Source organism: Engystomops pustulosus, chromosome 6 (genome assembly GCF_040894005.1).
Source record: "Engystomops pustulosus chromosome 6, aEngPut4.maternal, whole genome shotgun sequence".
NCBI classification, from domain to species: domain Eukaryota; kingdom Metazoa; phylum Chordata; class Amphibia; order Anura; family Leptodactylidae; genus Engystomops; species Engystomops pustulosus.
The window spans coordinates 92808719-92827768 of NC_092416.1; the positions used below are offsets into that span (position 1 = coordinate 92808719).

The following is a 19050-nucleotide window of genomic DNA, read 5'->3' on the forward strand; positions in this document are numbered from 1 at the left end:
CAGCTCCATACATCAAAGTATGAAAAAGTTACTAGCACCAGAAGATGGCAAAATAAAAAAATATTTTGCCCAGGAGGTTTTAATTTTTGTAAATCTATGAAAACATTCTAAAACCTATACAAATTTGGTATCCTCATGAACCTACCGACCCAAAGAATAACGAAGACATGTCATTTTGGGTGCACAGTGAAAGACAAATCCAAGCCCACAAGAAAACAGCGCAAATGCGTTTTTTCACCATTTTCACTGCATTTGAAATTTTTCCCTGCTTCCCAGTACACGGTATGGAATATTCAATACCATCACTATGAAGTGCAATTTGTTAAGCAGAAAACAAGCTGTCACAGAACTCTTTACTAAAAATAAAAAAGTTATAGATTTTTGAAGGTGGGGAATGAAAAATGGAAAAAGGGCCAAGTCGTTAAGGGGTTAAACTGTTAACAACTTTACATGTGTTTCAATGTAATGTAAGTCCATTACTCTACTGTATATGAATACACCTGACATATTAGCAATATTGAAATTTTTCAACCATTTTTAGCAGAATACAGATACCATTTGTAAGAGAGTGGCAAGAAGAAGAAGTGAAAGGGGAAAAGGATAAAAAATGGCTTGGGTGATTTATTTGATGAATTTTGCAATATACTTTACTTTTGTAATCTGTTTTTTTTTTGGAAGGAGTGGAAACTGGACAGCAGAATCTAGAGGGAGCCACCTTATTGTAGAACTGTCACAGCTGTGGCATGTGTCACCAGGAAAACTATCAAGACGTGGCTAGACAGGAGTACAGTACTCAGGATTGGGAGTAGCGCTACAAGTACTAGGTGTACATGGCAGTTTTTTTCCTTTGGAAAGTAAGTAGGAAGGACACTAGCCAAAGTAGGAGGTAGAACCAGAATGAGAAGAGGAAATTGGTGAGGGGAACAATAACTCAGCAGGCTACAAAATAAAATTACTGTGATTAGTGATTCATTTTGATGTTTTTTATACTAAATGCTATAATGTCAACACATTTCTTTCTCATAAATCCTTTGCTATCAGCACACTGAAAAGCCTCTATGAGTTTATTATAAGTAGTGGCATTCAGCACTGTTGCATTTTTCTTATGCTTTGGGGTCCCAAAGCAAAATCTATAGTAGTGCCCCCTAATCAGTGGGAAATTTAACCCTGGTGCTGCACCAGGAGCATAAAGCAGAAATGGCTTCTGACTGAAGGAGTGGTATAGGTTCCTGGCCATGGTACTATCACTCCTCACATTACCCACAGCAGACACTGCCACTAACTGATATGGATGGCTTCCTTTAGTTACGCCTCACTTTGGGGCACATTTACTCCAGGTCCAGTAGCGATCCGACAAGGACTCGGGTCTGCCGGCATTCACTAAGGTCCGTGCGCCCAATATCCAACAGGTATCGCTGCTGCGTCCCGGTGCATGTCAGTTCTGATCTTGCGACACAAATTCTTTTTTAAATTCCACAGTTTTTCCGAATCCGTCGGGAAAGCCCCCCGATTTCTGTTGGGTGAAAGCCGGCGGTGATGCGCTAAAATCCGATCGCATGCACCAAAATCCTGAGGCAATTCTTTCAAAACCGAAATCTTCGGGAAACCCGACGAAAGAGGGCGATTCAGACCCTTAGTGAATGAGCCCCATTGTGTATAGCACCGACACACCATCATTCAGGTGGCGCTCCTGCCTCATTCTCCTCCGTGAAACTTTTGCTATATGATCCCCAACAGAAAATGGGACTACAGACTAGTTGGAGAACACTGCTCCAAATGCCACTAATAAAATTGGTGTGGTCTTTTGAGTCACCTCAGACATAAGGGTGTTATGTGACTGCTACTCTATCCACCCAGGACTGTCAGGGTCATACTGGAAGTTGAGGTACTGGAGGGCGTCAAGAGATCAATGCCACTCAGGCTATTTGATTTGCTTCCATGGAGTAGTGTATAATCTGAAATGATAGTAGCATGAGAAAAATTATTTGATAACTTAATACGACTGCAGTTCAATGTTAGATCCAGCTAGCATTTACTATTTTTAGTAATTTCAGATTGAACTATTAAAAGCCCTTGAATTTTCCACAGATTTCTATTATGTGCTAAGTCAGATGCAAAATATACGTGCTTACATCCTACATCCCCACCTACATTTTGTCATATATCTTATGACTATCTATGACGGAGTTTTACATTCTACCAAACATGCAGCACTGAGCTGAATAAAAGAAACAAAGACTTCTGCTTAACATGTCTCTCGTCTACGACATGGTGAGTAAAATAGATTTTTTCTTTTTGTGACCTTACAAATACTAAAGAGAATTTTGTAAATCTAGCAGTTGCATTATACTTTGAAAATTAAAGAATAACAAGTGAATTCTGTACATTTTATAGATAACTCTAAAATTTAGTAGCAATGATAAATATTTAATCTTTCAATAGTTGTTTAGTTAATTTAAATGCATACCCTTACCTTTTATCTAGAGATCATATAGATGAGGAGCAGAAAACCATCATATAGAGTTTAGAAAACAATATTGGTGATTTTCTCACAGTACATAACCAGACATGCAAACTTTAAGTATATTATAAAGAAAATGAAAATTACAACTTGGGTACTTACCTGTTGGCATCTTCTCCCAGATCGTGGCATACATTTTCATTAGCTTTGACAAGCCAAGATTCCTGCAAAAAAAAGATTTAAAAATATGTTAAATAGCCTAGTAAACATCATGCAAGCACTCTCAGGGAATAATTATGCACGCCTGCAGTTTTGCAGAATTTAATTATCAGTTAGAAATTTAACAGGTCTGCAAGGAGTTAATCTTGACTCTCCTATCCTTATCAGTCTGTGTAAGTTCTTGAAAACAGCTTTCATAAACACTGCTGGGAAATTACTAAATGGTGTTTTAAATGCCAGTCACCCACAATTGCTAAGAGGCTTTGGTTTAGTTTTCTGCTATAGTCATCACCAGTTTTTTTCAGAGATTATAGTAAGGATGGGTCATTGAGAAGACATAATGAATCTCCCCCCACTATTCACTGCAGGGAAGAGGTAGGGAAAATAAAACAGATAATCTTTTTTCTATAACATATCATATAACAAGTTTAATATTATCATCTTGACTATTCATTACAGGTTAAGTTAGGCTTCAAGTTCCCTAATTTGCAGCTTGAAGTCTAACTTAACCTGAAATGAAGTGGTTAATCCAATGCAGCTGCTATGGGGCCCACAGTATAAGAGGGCAACGACATCTGACCTGACACACTAAAGCATGGAGGATGCACACCATTATATACATATTATGCTGCACATTGTACAACATAATATGTATATAACAGTGCACACAGTACACACCAGATCCAGCAGCTCTAAAAAGAAGTGTCAGGGGAGAAGGAAGGGACAGAAGAACAAGAGGACTAGTGATTTCTCATCTCTAATTTCTGCTGTCTACTTCCCCATGTGGTCAGCAGCTACTGAGACAGATCTGTGTAAGTGTATAAATGTATATATCAGTGCATAAATGTGTGTGAATAAGTGTATAAATGTGTGTGTATGCAAATATGAATATTTTCTGAGGGACTGGGAGGTTCCCATTCAATCGCCCTGCCTCTCCTAGTTCCAGATCTGCTGCAAATGCTGAATTTTCCCTCTATGTTTGTTTGCATTGGACCATAATTTTCCTGGTGGAATTAGACAATGCTCTTACTGCCTTGAGGATATGCCTTTCAAGTGCACAATCCGACACTTATGCGTTATATTTAAATTGAAATATTGCGATTCATCATAATTTATGGATGATCCTCGTGACATAAATACAAAGAAGACTTGTGCGTTCAGAGTAACACAGACATGTGGAGACAACCTCTCATTCATTTTAATACATAGAGTTTATTTTCTACATTAAAGATGGGATGGCTACTTGTGGCACTGTCTTTAATTGTACATCCACATTTGGTCAGCTTATTTCAGTCTTATAATTCAGATCTAGGGCTGCCTGCAGATTCAGCCATCCACAACCTATCCCCTCCATATACCCCTGAACTCATCAGGCAATACTGCCCCACACCTAATCTCTGATCCTCATAGGACCTTCAGCTTCACTATATTACCATCCGTTCTTCTCACAACCACATACTGGACTTCTCCCGTGCATCTCCCATTTTCCAAACTTTCAAGTGTAACCTTAAAACCCGCTTACAATGCACATTAACTGCACTGCTCCCTCACCTAGCGTCTTCATCCCCCCCCCCCCATCATACAGATTGTGAGCACTCACGGGCAGGGTTCTCCTCCTACTTGATCACTGTCGTTTTGTATTCTGTACTTGAACCTGTTTTTGTCTTAATGTAATATAAGTGAACTCCTTACCGATTGTACAGAACCATGGAATTAATGGTGCTATATAAATAAATAATAATTATTATTATTATTCTGGTTTAGATGTTTACTGATTTGTTAATTCAGGATTATTAAGAAACACTGTAAAGCTGTAATCTGAAATCAGTGCAAGTACAATTCAATTAATTTACAAAGTAATTTATTTTTACAGCATTTAGATTTTGACACACATTTCCTGATGAAATTTCATTTCACCCTTATCAGGGGCAGATTTGTCATCTCTGGGGCTCCATCAAAGTTAGGTCTGGGTGGACTTAAACTCCATATCTCAGAACCAACTAGCAGAACAGAAAGTCTTGCAGTCCCTGGTTTGGAAATGTAGCTTTAAACTACAGGTGGTCCCATACTTAAGAACACCCAATTTACAGAAGACCCTTTGTTACAAATTAACCTCTGGATGATGGTGATTTACTGTACTTTAGCCTTAAGATACAATATACAGCTGTAACAGTTATCAAATGTGTCTGAAATTAAGCTTTATTGTTCTGGTTCTTATGACAACCCAACATTTTTAAAATCCAATAAAGATGGCTTAGAATTATAAAATATACAGTTCCGACTTACATACAAATTCAACTTAAGAACAAACCTACAGAACCTATCTTGTATGTAACCCGGGGTCTGCCTGTATATTTTTCACACAGAGAATGTAGGCCAGCATCCCCCTTACACCAGCTTCTTCTAGCCAGCAGTTTATTCAGGACAATTTTCACATTAATCATATTAACTGCATATTTTAGGATCACAGCTCAGAGGCCATAAAGTTACCGTAACTTCTACGAACTGGGCCTTGAGTGTCAAACATCATAACTATTGAAAAGCTACAAGTCAGATTCAGGTAATACTTTCTCCTGGGCCAGGGCCCCGAATTCCATCCCTCCCACCTTTCTCTGTCAGTGGTGTCCTGAGGCTGCATCAATAATTCTCTAGCAGAATAGGCCCCAGTTCTACAATGTTCCCCTGAGCCGTTTAACAGATATCATTGTGTTAGGGAAAATGGCTGTAGAATACTTTCACGGTCTTGGGGAGAGACATGGTTCACCAGAAATCCCTTCCATCTTTTAAACAGTTTCCCCGTTAGCCTCAACTTAGTGTGCCCTGCTTCCAATCTCTCCAGATGGAAGAGTTGTTTCATCTGCTCTAGCACTTTAGACACCAAGAAACTTTAGGTTCCGATCAGTTCTGTAACAAGCATCTCTTTGCCACCAAACTGACCACGTGAAACAGCTTTGGTAGTAGGCCTGTCGAGGGTTGGGATTCCTCATCTTGTCTTACATCATAGTGAAACAGGTATGTTATGGGATTCCTAGGGATCTCTCTTCCCCACAAGGAAGTGCCCAGATCCTGCACCTCCGAACAAAAGGCTTTTGAGTGTGGGCAGTCCCAGAGTCCATTATTTAGGTCAGTACATGACTCTTGGCATTTGCGGTATGCCACCTTCCTCGACGGGAATGCGGGGGATGGGGGCAGATTGAATGCGAAAATCACCCGGTGCTTAATGCAAAACTGAGTTTCCCTCCATCTCTCATTTATCACGTTGCTCCTCACAGCCTGTCAGGCATTGATAATTTTCTCTGTTATACCATTTTCAGTTAATTGCCTACCCCAACTGGAGAAGGAGAGTTCCTTGTGCCTAATCTCCTTGCATAGGAACCTGTATAGAATGGATATCCCTCCATTTTGTGTGGGTAATTTAAGCACCCTGCAAAAGGTATTATCCGCCACTGAATGTCTCTGAATTTGTCTAAATAGAGTTTAGTCAGTTGTGCAAACTGCATCGTTTGGTCCCCCCTAAGCTCATATTTCTGTATCAGTTCCAGCTTGGTCATCAATCGATGCTCTTGCACGTGGAATAGATCTTTAACTGTCCTGATCCATTTCTCTCTCCACACCACATACAGTCGCCCCTATGGAAACCCTGGATGATTCCATAAAGGTAAGTAATTTGAGATCATCTATGGGAGATGGTAAGCTTTTGTCACTGCTTTCCACGTCACCATGGTGTCTCTAAAAGTGACAGATATTCAGATAGAAATAAGCCTATTTGAACATGTAACAGTGTGCGCGGTCCCAAGGGGAGCAATAATCGTAGTTTCAAGCAACTGCTGTCTTTCAAGTAGTCAAGTATATGATGCATGTTGTAGCATCTAACATCGGGTAGATTAATTTCCCCCTTGTTCTTTCATCATTGTCAGCTTTGGGAGCCCTACACGTCATGAAGTTGTTGGGTTTTAATAGAATCGGCATAGTTTGCATGTGATACAGCAATTTGGAAATGCTAATCATCTTCACAAGTTGGTTTCTTCCCAGAAGTGACAAGGGCAACATCTGCCATCGTTGCATTTCTTGTGCTATACGATTAAAAAGAGGGAGATAATTAAGGCGATATAGTGATTCTGGAGTTTTGCCTATTATCATATCCAGGTTGGTGATCCAGGAGTAGGCTACTGGGATACCACTAATGTTGGATACTTGTGAGCCTGGCTGGTTTGATCACCCTACAAAGAGGATATCACACTTTGTGGCTGTAGGTCTGGTGGTAGAGGTGTTTATGGGTCCGTCATAAACAGGACAATGCGGTCTGCAAATAGGGCTGCTTGCAAAGAGGAGCTGCCCACCTGTATCCTTTCGAATAGTTGGGTTCCTGTGAATAGTTTGCAAATTTGTGCCAGAGCTATGATAAACAGTAATGGCAAAAGGGGGCATCTCTTCCATGTATCTTTCTATAGGTTGGGACAGAAAGTCCAGGGTATGTACCCTAGCCCATGCATTATGGTATAGCACCCTTAAATAAGTTCTGAAAGTCCCCTCAAATCCCATTCTGTCCAGCACCTGCCCTAGCCACTCCCAGCACACATTGTCAAATGCTTTTTTGGCATCGAGAGTGACAAGGGCCGTCACAAGCCCCCGGGGGGCAATTGGGAGGAGACATCCAGTGCCACAAGGACCCAGCAGACATAAGTGACCGCCGAGTGTTCCAAGAATCCCACCTGACCAGGTGAAATGAGTGAGGGCATTATCAAGGTCAACCCGTTCGCAAATATTTGGATATGAGCTTTAGATCTACATTAATTAACAAGATTGATCGCCTCTTTCGGAATTAATTTGATATATGCCATGTTTAAGTGCGTTGAAAGGGGGGTGCCCTGTACTATTTTGGAGAATAGGCTTGCTAATGCTGGGATCACTTGCTCGTGCATGGCTTTATAGAATTCTCCCGAATACCCACCCGGTCCCAGCGCTTTCCCGTTTGGCAGGTTCTTTATCATGCTGTTTAGTGATTGTAATTGATCACGGATCACCCTAGGCAGTTACATGCACTGTAAGAACTCCTGCCCCTTTGTAGCCTCCCCTGGTGCATCAGTATATAGAGAGGCGTAGTACTCGCCTAAAATTCAGGTGACCTTAACCGGGACAGTGTGCGGATTCCCTTCTACCTGATTTGTCCCCAAATTTATGTAAGTCCAGCTGTAGCTGGGACCTAACAAAAATCTCCTTCCTTTCCCGCCCAAACTGTGTACTCCCTCTGCGAATGTTACCAGGCTTCCTTATTGGCTCATCCTGGATCTTTCAGGAAGGGTGCACAATGCTTTGTGTACAATTTTGCTAATTTTTTTAAATTGCTATGTGGTTTTCTCTTTTAATGCTTTGACATGGTCCATGTCATGGGTGCCCCTGCGACCCACGTCTTGGGTTGTGGGCTCACCCGTGCCCCTCTCCATGTTCCAGCGGCTCTGCAGCTTCACTTACCTGTCTCATTCCTGCTCCAGCAGTTTTACACACCCGTCCCCATCTCCTAGGGCACGCACGGGCCGGCTCCCAAAGATTTAAAGGGCCAGGGCACCGTTGATTGGTTCTGGCAATTCCCAGAATCCTTTATAACCCAGCCTCTCCCTGCACACCCTGCCGGATCTTTGTACCTAACAGCCTTAGCGAAAGCTTGCTAAATATAAAAAATGGCACACCAAGCAGATGGTCATAAGAATATTCTGCCTAAATAAAACAGATGAGAACTGTGCTCAGAAGTAGTCTGACACCTTAGCCAAAAATGTATATTTACATTTTTTTTAAATAGACCATTGGCACAAGTAAAGATATGTTTGTAATAATAATATTTAATGCATAAAAAAAACCCTACATTGAATGGATAAGACAATACACAAATAAATGAATAAATAACTAACAGTCATTATATACTTACTCCGTTGTAACTTTACTGTACTATACTATGAGTGACTTGCATGTATATCTCTCCCAATAATGTATATTTATACTCCTAAAATGTAGCTGATTAGATTATCCAATCGGTGAGAATTAATAAAGTATGCCCAAATAAATAGATAAAGATTCCCTATTGTATCTTTCCCTGCATTATCTTTCCCTACATTTGCACATGTACTCATATAAAATTGCTGATGACTGAAAATGTCAGATCAGAAAAGATATAGGTTTCAGTTGCTTTTTTGTAAAAGTTCCATATATAGTTCCATTTGCTACTGAGGAAGAAGTTAAAGGGGACCTACCACCACGATTCTACCTCTAAAGGTAGAACGGGTGGTAGGTGGATGAATGGGACGTAAGGATAGCCCTTTTTGGGCTAAACCTTACGTCCCGGCTATCCTTTTGTAAACTTCAATCAGTTGATATGTTAATTTAATTAAGCGGCTACTGGGGCGTGGAGTAGCCGGACATGAGGCTACTAGTCGCGGCTACTCCACGCCCCAGTAGCCTTGTTCCTCCGCCTACCATGTAGCACCCGGCGTCTGCGCATGTGCAGTAGCGCCGGCCTCGGAGCTACGGCCGCGCACCCGTAGGCCTGCGTCCTGCGCATGCGCAGAACGCAGGATATTCGCACGAGGGCGCGCAGCTACGAGGAGCTGCGCGCCGAAGATTACCAGGTAGGCGGAGGAACAAGGCTACTGGGGCGTGGAGTAGCCGCGACTAGTAGCCTCATGTCCGGCTACTCCACGCCCCAGTAGCCGCTTAATTAAATCAACATATAAACTGATTAAAGTTTACAAAAAGATAGCCGGGACGTAAGGATTAGCCCAAAAAGGGCTATCCTTACGTCCCATTCATCCACCTACCACCCGTTCTACCTTTAGAGGTAGAATCGTGGTGGTTGGTCCCCTTTAAGTTACTTTATAACGCGTTAATCCTTGAACATCTTGAAGCATCAATTTTCCCCGTTCCTCCTGGATTTCTCTCATTTGTCTCTACTGTTAATGCTGGCTGCTGGTCTGCAGGGCTGGCAGTGACGCTGTGGAGCAGGTATCGCCCCATGCACTGCATGGCCTATTGTCGCTGGTCCTGCATCTCTGTCTGAGGTGGCCGGCAGGCTCTTTGTTATGGGCGAAGTGGGTATGGCAGAGGCACTTGGGAGCTCCAATTTACGCTGCTGCCTTCATCAGCGCGGGAAGTCATCTTCAGACATCAGACCTGCTCTGCTCCAGCAACTTCTGCCCACCTGGCACGGCTACCCATCCCTTGTCCCAGCACCTGAGCATTTGTTTCAATGTGTATCAGGCGTGCCAGGTAGACGGAAGTTGTCAGAGCGGAGCGTGCCTGCCTCTGTAACAAACAGAGGTGCAGCACCGAAGGACAGCGGGATAGTCTGAGAAGGCAAGTATAAGTTGTATCTGTAGATTTGCAATAAACTCAGACAATGCCTTTAACATTTTTTGGTCCATTATCAATAACTGATTAATTTTGACAATTCAGTCAGATAGACACCTTCAATCCATTTTCACTTCATCTTCACTATGTAAACTTAAAGGAAATCTACCATTTGCTTTTTTTTTTTTTTAAACATATTTTATTTGAGTCAAAATACATACCGTATATACTCGAGTATAAGCCGACCCGAGTATAAGCCGAGGCCCCTAATTTTACCACAAAATACTGGGAAAACCTATTGACTCGAGTATAAGCCGAGGTTGGGAAATGCATTGGTCACACTCTCCCCAGTATATAGCCAGCCAGGCTCTGCCCCAGTGTATATAGCCTGCCAGACCCTGCCCCAGTGTATATAGCCTGCCAGCTCCTGCCCCAGTGTATATAGCCTGCCAGACCCTGCCCCAGTGTATATAGCCTGCCAGACCTTGCCCCAGTGTATATAGCCTGCCAGACCCTGCCCCAGTGTATATAGCCTGCCGCCGCTGCCAGACAGATCGCTCAGAAGATATACAGGGGTCACCGGAAAGGTAAGTTTAGATATATTTATTTTTTTGACTCGAGTATAAGCCGAGTTTGGGTTTTTCAGCACATTTTTTGTGCTGAAAAACTAGGCTTATACTCGAGTATATAAGGTAAATACATATCATACATTGCAAATACATTGCATAAGTTTTGGTAACATCATATAGCATTTCGACTCATTTTACATATATATTTGTTGAAACTAAAACTCTGTTGTTTTTTATAAACATACATTTTATGTTATCTATGCCCCTTTCGTAATCTTACTGCACAATAAACATAATCAAACTTTGTGCTAACATAGCCAACTTGTAGGATAGCGTAAGAAACATATCTCCTATTACCACTTTAAATATATATGTACATATACCCTCTATATCTTTATGTGTAACATTGTTTTTATTCATTTGTGTTTACATGCCTCTGGAAATACATGGATTCCATCCATTTTTCCCACCCCTTCTTGAATTTAGTTTGCAAACCTTCATTTATAGCCATATATTTTTCCATTAGACAATTACTGTTTATAATATTTGTCATCTCAGCAAATGACGGTATTCTCACTGACTTCCAATTTTTAGCAATCAGATTAAGTGCTACCGTAATTACATGAAATGTTACCGTTCTGTTTTCCACTGGGGATTCCACAAGCCCTACTCCTAACAACACCAATTCTGGGGAAAGAACTATCTTTATATCTAATAAGTTATTTAACATGGATTCCACTTGTTTCCAAAAGCCTATTATCATCTGACAATCCCAAAAAATATGTAGAATTGTTCCTTTTTGTTTGTGACATCGCCAGCATTTTGAGGAAGTTGAACCATATATTTTTGCAAGTCTGTGAGGTGTGTAATACCATCTGTACAGCAATTTGCGTCTTGTTTCAAAGTGTGATGCACACCTAGATAGAGTGGAAACCATCCTAAACGTTGCCTCCCACCTGGATTCCTCTATAGCAGTGATGGCTAACCTATGGCACTGGTGCCAGAGGTGGCACTCGGAGCCCTTTCTGTGGGCACTCAGGCCATCACCAGAGAGGACTCCAGGTATCTGCCTGCAGTCCCAGACAGCCCAGGACTTGCTGTGCACAGAGTTATTTTAAAGTGGCAGCTCTACCTGGGACTATTTTCTGCTTTATTGGTGTCCTCAGGTGCTGGTGTCAATGAAAACTGTGACAGAGAAGGGAGTATAAATCATAAATAAAATTTCTGTGTTGGCACTTTGCGATAAATAAGCGGGTCTTTGTTGTAGTTTGGGCACTCGGTCTCTAAAAGGTTTGCCATCACTGCTCTATAGTGATGTTAAGATCTTTTTCCCAGTGATGTAAACAGAGCATCGGATCCTTATTATAAAATTCTCCAATAGCCCTATAGGCCAATGAAATTCCCTTAGTTAACTTATTTTTGTTAAAAAAGGTCAGTTCAAATAATGTTTTTGGATTCCCACATTCCTTTGGCAATGTATTCAGAAAATGCCTTACTTGTAAGTATTTATAGAAATCCTTTGTCGGTATATCAAACTTCTGAGTAATGTCCTTAAACGACATCAGATGGGATTTATCCCAAATTTTTTTTCCCAGTTGCTGATATCTATACCTGTAATAAAATATTTTAGTAGCCCACATGGTATGTCTACCCTTTGTAATTTTATCAATGGGAATTTAGTTACGTATTCGTCCCATATTTTTAGACTAGCTCTTGATGTGTTCAATAGGGGTCCTGTTAGAGGTTGTTTTAATCCGGATGCCCACAACCTACTAATTAACGAAGTCTGTGGAAAGGCCTCATTTTCAACCTGTAACCAGTGTTTTTTTTCTACTCCCATCACACACTGTCGTGCTTGTTCCAAGATGGCTGCTTTATAATAGCTAATTAAATGTGGAACCCCTAAGCCCCCTTTTACCGGAGGTAAGTATAGAATGTTACTTTTTGTTTGTGGTTTTTTGTTTAGCCACACATACTTATTTACTCTTCTTTGTAATTTTTCTATATAGTTTTTAGTTATTCCAATTGGTACATTCCTAAACACATATAATATTTTAGGGAGAACCATCATTTTAAACAAGGCTACTCTTCCCACCCATGAGATATTGAAGGTTGCATATTTGTTTAACTCCACATCTACTTGTTCCAACAATGGTGTGTAGTTTTCCTGAAACATTTTACTTATAGGGAAAGTTAGCTTCACTCCCAGATATGTGATCTGGTTTTCTGCCCAAACAAAAGGATATACTCCTTGCAAGTACTCCTTTTCGTATGACCCTATTCCCATATTTAATATGAGGGATTTGCCCACATTAAGTTTGTAATATGAAATTGTTCCAAATTGGTGTAACAAAATGTTCACTGCTGCCAATGACATAGTAGGCTTAGTTATAGCTATTATAACGTCGTCAGCAAACAACCCAATTTTATGCGTAGTGTTTCCTATTTGTATACCTGATATAGCCTTAGATGATCTAATGGCTTGAGCTAAAGGCTCCATTACTAGGGTAAAAATGAGCGGTGACAATGGGCACCCTTGGCGGGTTCCATTAGAAATTGTAAATTGTTTGGACACATACCCTCCTGACATAACCGATGCAGATGGTGTTGTGTATAAAGCCATAAATGCTTTAAGTGCATCTTCTCTAAACCCGAATTTTGTTAACACTTTTCTTAAGTATCCCCAGTGGACCCTGTCGAACGCCTTCTCTGCATCCAAAGAGAGAAGCAGAGAAGGCGTCCGATTCCTCTCCACACATTCTATAATATTTATAAATCTCCTGGTTCCATCAGACGACAGTCTACTCTTCACGAATCCTACCTGATCGTGATGAATTAGATCCGGCAAAAATACAGCTAATCTATCGGCCAGGATTTTTGAATATAACTTTAAATCTGTATTTAATAATGATATAGGCCGGAAATTACCAGGCCTGTCTGCATTTTTACCCGGCTTCGGGAGTGTGACAATTCTAGCCTTCAACATTTCTGAGGGGATATGTCCGGTATCCTGAATATCGTTAAATATCTTTTTTTAGTATGGTATCAGTATATCTGAGAATACTTTAAAATATTCGTTTGACAGACCATCAGGCCCTGGTGCCTTATTTCGTTTAAGCGCTCTAATAGCCACTAGTATTTCCTGTTTAGTTATGGGCATTGTCAGTTGTTTTGATTGTTCTAGTGATAAACTAGGCAATTTTAATGTCTTTAAAAAAAATTTCTATCTCATGCTCCTCCGGTTGTTTACTTTGTGTATCATCCTTAAGATTGTACAGTGAGGCATAAAAATTTGCTATCTCATCTGCTATATCCTGAGGATCAAACACCTTTTCCCCGTTTTTATTAAGCAAGTATGGTATTTTACTTTGAGTTGTTTTCTGTTTTACTTGGTTAGCCAGTATTTTCCCTGCTTTATTGTTGGATGCATAAAATTTAGCCTTTACCCTATTAAGGGCCCGTTCATATTTATATAGGTCCATTTGATGCAATTGTTTTTCTAAGTTTTTAATCATGTCTGCTCTGTGGGGACAAAATTTCCCTTTATTGAGAGCGTTTAGGTGTGTTAGCATGGATATTATATGGAATCTAGTTTCCTTTCTGGACTTAGAGTCCGCAATAGCAACGCTAGTATAGTGCCCTTGCATGAAGGCTTTGTGTGTACACCATGAAGTTACTTGAGACACTTCCTCTGAGCCATTGAATCTGAAAAACTCCTTCAATACCTCGGTAGATTGGGGAAGAAATTTGGAAGAGTATAAGTGATAATTACTTAAACGCCAAGTGGAGGGACGAGGCTTGTTATATTGTTCCGCTATATACATATGTATTGGAGCATGGTCTGACCAGCTAATAACATCTATTTTCGAGGTTTTGACCCTATTATACAACTCGTGATCCGTCAGGAACATATCTATTCTAGTATAAATTCGGTGTGGGTGGGAAAAAAAAGAGAAGTCCCTTTCAGTGGGGTGTTGCAACCTCCAAACATCCAAATACGCTTCTTTATGAGTCAAGCTATAAAGTGTCGATGCATTTTCTCCCACTGCTTTCCCTGATGTATCCATAGCCGGCCACATGGACATATTGAAGTCGCCTGCTAAAAGGACAGACCCCTGCTTCACCTTATTTATCAGTAAGAATACTTTTTTAAAAAATCGTATTTGTTTACGGTTGGGTGCATATAGAGATACCACTGTATATATTATATTATTAATAGAACATACCAAAATTACAAAACGTCCCTGAGGGTCCACTTCTGATCTCAGAAGTGAAAAAGCTAAAGAATTTTTAATTGCTATACATACTCCTCTTTTCTTATTTACAGCTGGGGCGAAAAACTTGTGAGGGAACTGTTTGTGATTAAGTCTAAAGGTATCCTCCTTATTTAAATGCGTTTCTTGAACGCATATCATATCAGCTTTAGCTGATTGTGTTTCTCTCCATAATTGGGAACGTTTGAAAGGACTATTTAGCCCTTTAGCATTAATAGACATAACCTGTATTCCCATTGTTATGACCACATGTTATGCTAATTTTGTATATGACATACACATTAATGAAATATCCTTCAATTTGTTTCTTATTTTTTGCTATCCTACTGCAACTAAAACTTGAAAACAAAAACATAACAATCATACAAATTTCGTATGTTACATGTTGAATATCCCTTCTTCCAAGGGATATAGTGAGGGAACGAAAAACCATATCACTTTTGGTGTATCTGACATGGCACCGTACCCAGACAAAGTATATATCTAACAGCGTCCAGAGAATAAGCCCCTGAAAAAAAAAAAAGAAAGATAACATTGATACCCATATATTTACTTAATCTTTTCCTGTGGTCTCCCATTCAGTATCCAGGCGTTTCTTATGATGATCTGTTATTCTTTCTGTAATTTCTCCCTCTGGCAAGATGTTCCATTCTGATACTTTTCGGCCATCTTTGTTGATAATCAGCTTCACAGGGAAGCCCCATCTATAGGGTATTTTATTGTCCCTCAGAATCTTTGCTGCAGCTTGAAACTCCCTTCTCCGTTCCAGCATGGTGGCTGAAAGATCCGTGAAGAGAGATAGATTTCGAAATCTTTCAGGGAGACCCTCCATGTCTCTAGCAGCTTTCATCAGGCGATCCTTGAAGTGGAAAAAATGGAGACGTGCTATAACATCCCTCGGCACATCTGGAGGCAGAGTTTTTGCTTTTGGCAATCTGTGAACTCTGTCTATCATAAGGTCCATTTGAGGAGTATCCGGTATTAGTGTGACAAAAAAATCTGTGAGAAATTCTTCTAGTTGGTCTGGTTTTATTGTCTCAGGTATTCCCCTGAATCTCACGTTATTTCTACGAGAGCGATCCTCCATGTCTGCCAACTTGAGTCTCAATTCCTACCATTTGCTTTTATGCATTATCAATCAAAATTAAAGTTCACATAGTCATAGACAATAATGTTAAAAATTTGCTTTCTTCCTGACACCACTATGTTTACCACCTGTATGGATAAAATATGTAAATATATAAAACAACTTAATAAAAACTGATTACAGGTCAGTGTGAATAGATTTGCAAAATGGCCTTCTAGTAAATTAACTGCAACTTATTTACATAAATCCTAATCTATGTGTTCTATTTTTTCTTTTTAGAGTGACTTTGAAGACACCACATTTTCAAACAATGGCATTTCATATAGTGCTGATTATGATATATGTCTTTATGAGGAAAACAAGACTTTCGACAAATTATTTTTGCCAATCTTTTACAGTATTTTGTTTGTAGCTGGAATGCTGGGTAATGGGCTGGTTGTGCTGGTTATGTTGACTAATAAGCAGAAGATGCAGAGTACAGATGTGTTCATTTTTCATTTGGCACTGGCAGATATGCTGCTGGTTTCCACTTTACCTTTTTGGGCAGCACAAGAAACTTTTGGCTGGGTTTTTGGAGAAGCCCTATGTAAAATAGTTGCATCTCTTTTCAAGATCAACTTTTATGCAGGCACTTTTCTCCTTGCCTGTATCAGCATTGATCGCTATCTTTCTATTGTGTATGCTGTCCAGATCTACAAGAAGAATAAGAAGAACAATATTCACTGGAGCTGCTTTGTGGTATGGACTGTTTGTATTCTCATGTGCATTCCTGATGCTATGTATTATTCAGTCACATTTGAGTCTCGTATCAACATGTCTACATGTGACCCCTTGTACCCTGAAGGCCAGTCTAAGTCCTGGAAAGTGACTACAACTTTATTGTTCCAAATCTTTATCTTCTTGTTGCCTCTAATTTTCATGGTGTTCTGCTACTCACATATCATAATAACTCTGCTAAAATCTCAGGGGTTTAAGAAGCAGAGAGCAATGAGGCTCATAATAGCAGTAGTGGTAGCTTTCTTCTTGTGTTGGTCTCCGTATAACATTGTAGCTTCAATAGATATGTTGACCTTGCTGGAAATAATAGGTGAATGTACTATTGTAAGTAACATTGATTTTGCAATATCTGTCACATCATGTATATGTTACTTGCATTGCTGCCTGAATCCTATTCTCTATGCTTTTATTGGAGCAAAATTTAAGAATAACCTGCTAGAACTGATCAGTAAAAATGGACTTTGTCCACAATTTGTTGCAAAGCACATCAAGAGAAGGCAAACTTCAACAAAATCATTTACTTCATCTGGAGATACAACTATGTCTGGGATTTACTAAGCATAGGATTTATGGTTAACTCCGGTTTTGAGCAGAAAGATTGTTTTAATCATTAATCATCGAGTCATTAATCTCACCTGATGGACCTGATGTCAACTTCACCACTCAATCTTTTTGAAAAATTATTTCTAAGAACTCTGGATCATTACTGAGTTTTGTAGTTCATAATCCTGAGAGGAAGAAATTCAGATTGGACAAATGTTGAGTAGTCTCCAACCCACAGACTTTAATGGTGACAATAAAATCTATGGTATGACTTAATGGACAAAATGAACCTGAATAGTAATATAAGTGGTTTACAACAAACATTAAACAGAACCTTTCACCACCTCCCTCTACTCCAGTTGTTTGAGTCCTTTCAGAATCAGAGGTATTAGTTTTGGTTCCATTATAAAGCTTAATTAACGTATTTGATGATGCAATATGCAATAATGGGGACTAAGTGTGCAAGAATTAACAGTAACCATATGTCTGTTTTATATTGACATAATTTTTAATATTTAATTTTATTTTATTAGGAGATTAGGAGTCTTACAGTTCAAACAGCAATTTCCCAAATGCTTAAGTAAATTTCACATCCAATTATTTTTGAGGACAATTCATTTGCATAAGGGTTTTAAAATTTCTATTTATTAGAAACTCCCCTCAAACTATTCAAAACAGCCCTTGGCAAGCTTATTTACGCTTAAAGCCTCTCACAACAATTAAAACAGGATGTGAGAAAACACATTTCAGATTTTGTTGTACAGTTTCTTACCTGACATGAGGGTGGGGGTGACACTGTGGTCTTCTTTGACCATGGCACCAGTAGGGTTAAGGAGCCGGGACCACCACTATCATGATAACGTTTGTTCGTGCAGAGGCGTGGCTACATACAGCTGGCCTCCTGCACAGATCACACAAATACAAGCTCAACATGATGTTCCCCAATGTCATGGTGTTGTGTCATTAGGTCAAAGGTCCTATTTAATATCTCCCTTCCTCTATTTATCTGGTACTTCTACCCATGTAGAAATTTTTTCATATTATTTTAAATGTTTAAATCAGTAAAGCATACTGTAAATGTCAAGACAGAATGTATATTTATATATATTTATATGGCCACGTCTTGTATATGGGTAATATTGTACGTTGTACCTCTAAATGGTGCAGATATTGGGGCAGATTTATCAAGCAGTCTGAAAGTCAGAATATTTCCAATTGCCCATGGCAACCTATCACAGCTCCCCTTTAAAATATTCATGAGCACTGGTGAAATGAAAGCTGAGCTGTGATTGGTTGCCATGGGCAACTGGAAATATTCTGACTTTCAGACTGCTTGATAAATCTGCCCCATTATGTTGCTGTTGTATGATGTTTGTGTAATATTTTAGGATAAGCAACACATATGTTTATTTTTTATAATTGTAATGTGTTTAATGTGTAAAATGCTGCTATAACTATAAAGGCTTAATTTGGTAAACATAGCACTGGAAAGGTACAGCCTCAAATGACAATCTTAGAGGCCAGGTACCATGTACTTCCCAAAACAATGGGATATATTACGATATGTTACAATGTTATTGAACACCTTGGGGGGAATTATTTGGTACATATTGATCGACAATTTTTAAACAGTTGGAGACTGTTTTAACAATACAAATACATAAACACTTCTAGAGGCGAGTTCTTACGTGCTGCTAGTTACTTGTAGTACTAGTTACTACAGTAGGGGGGGTGCAGGTGCGGCGCTAACAGTATTGTGGTGAACTAGTGATGTACTTCTGC

General features: G+C 39.7%; 1 protein-coding gene across 5 annotated transcripts in view; it reads left to right on the top strand.

Annotated features, from left to right (window-relative positions):
* CXCR3 (C-X-C motif chemokine receptor 3) overlaps positions 1–18443 on the top strand; it is an 80664-nt gene extending 62221 nt beyond the window's left edge. For 2 of the 5 annotated variants that reach the window (XM_072110387.1, XM_072110388.1), the window contains one exon: positions 16228–18443. In XM_072110387.1, the coding sequence (XP_071966488.1) occupies positions 16366–17283 (918 nt within the window). In that variant the 5' untranslated portion in view covers positions 16228–16365 and the 3' untranslated portion in view covers positions 17284–18443. Of the gene's footprint in view, positions 1–678; positions 1018–2161; positions 2272–6216; positions 6339–16227 lie in introns of those variants that run through there. The other 3 variants (XM_072110384.1, XM_072110386.1, XR_011847681.1) reach the window with 3 other exon arrangements.
* The last annotated feature ends 607 nt before the right edge of the window (positions 18444–19050 follow it).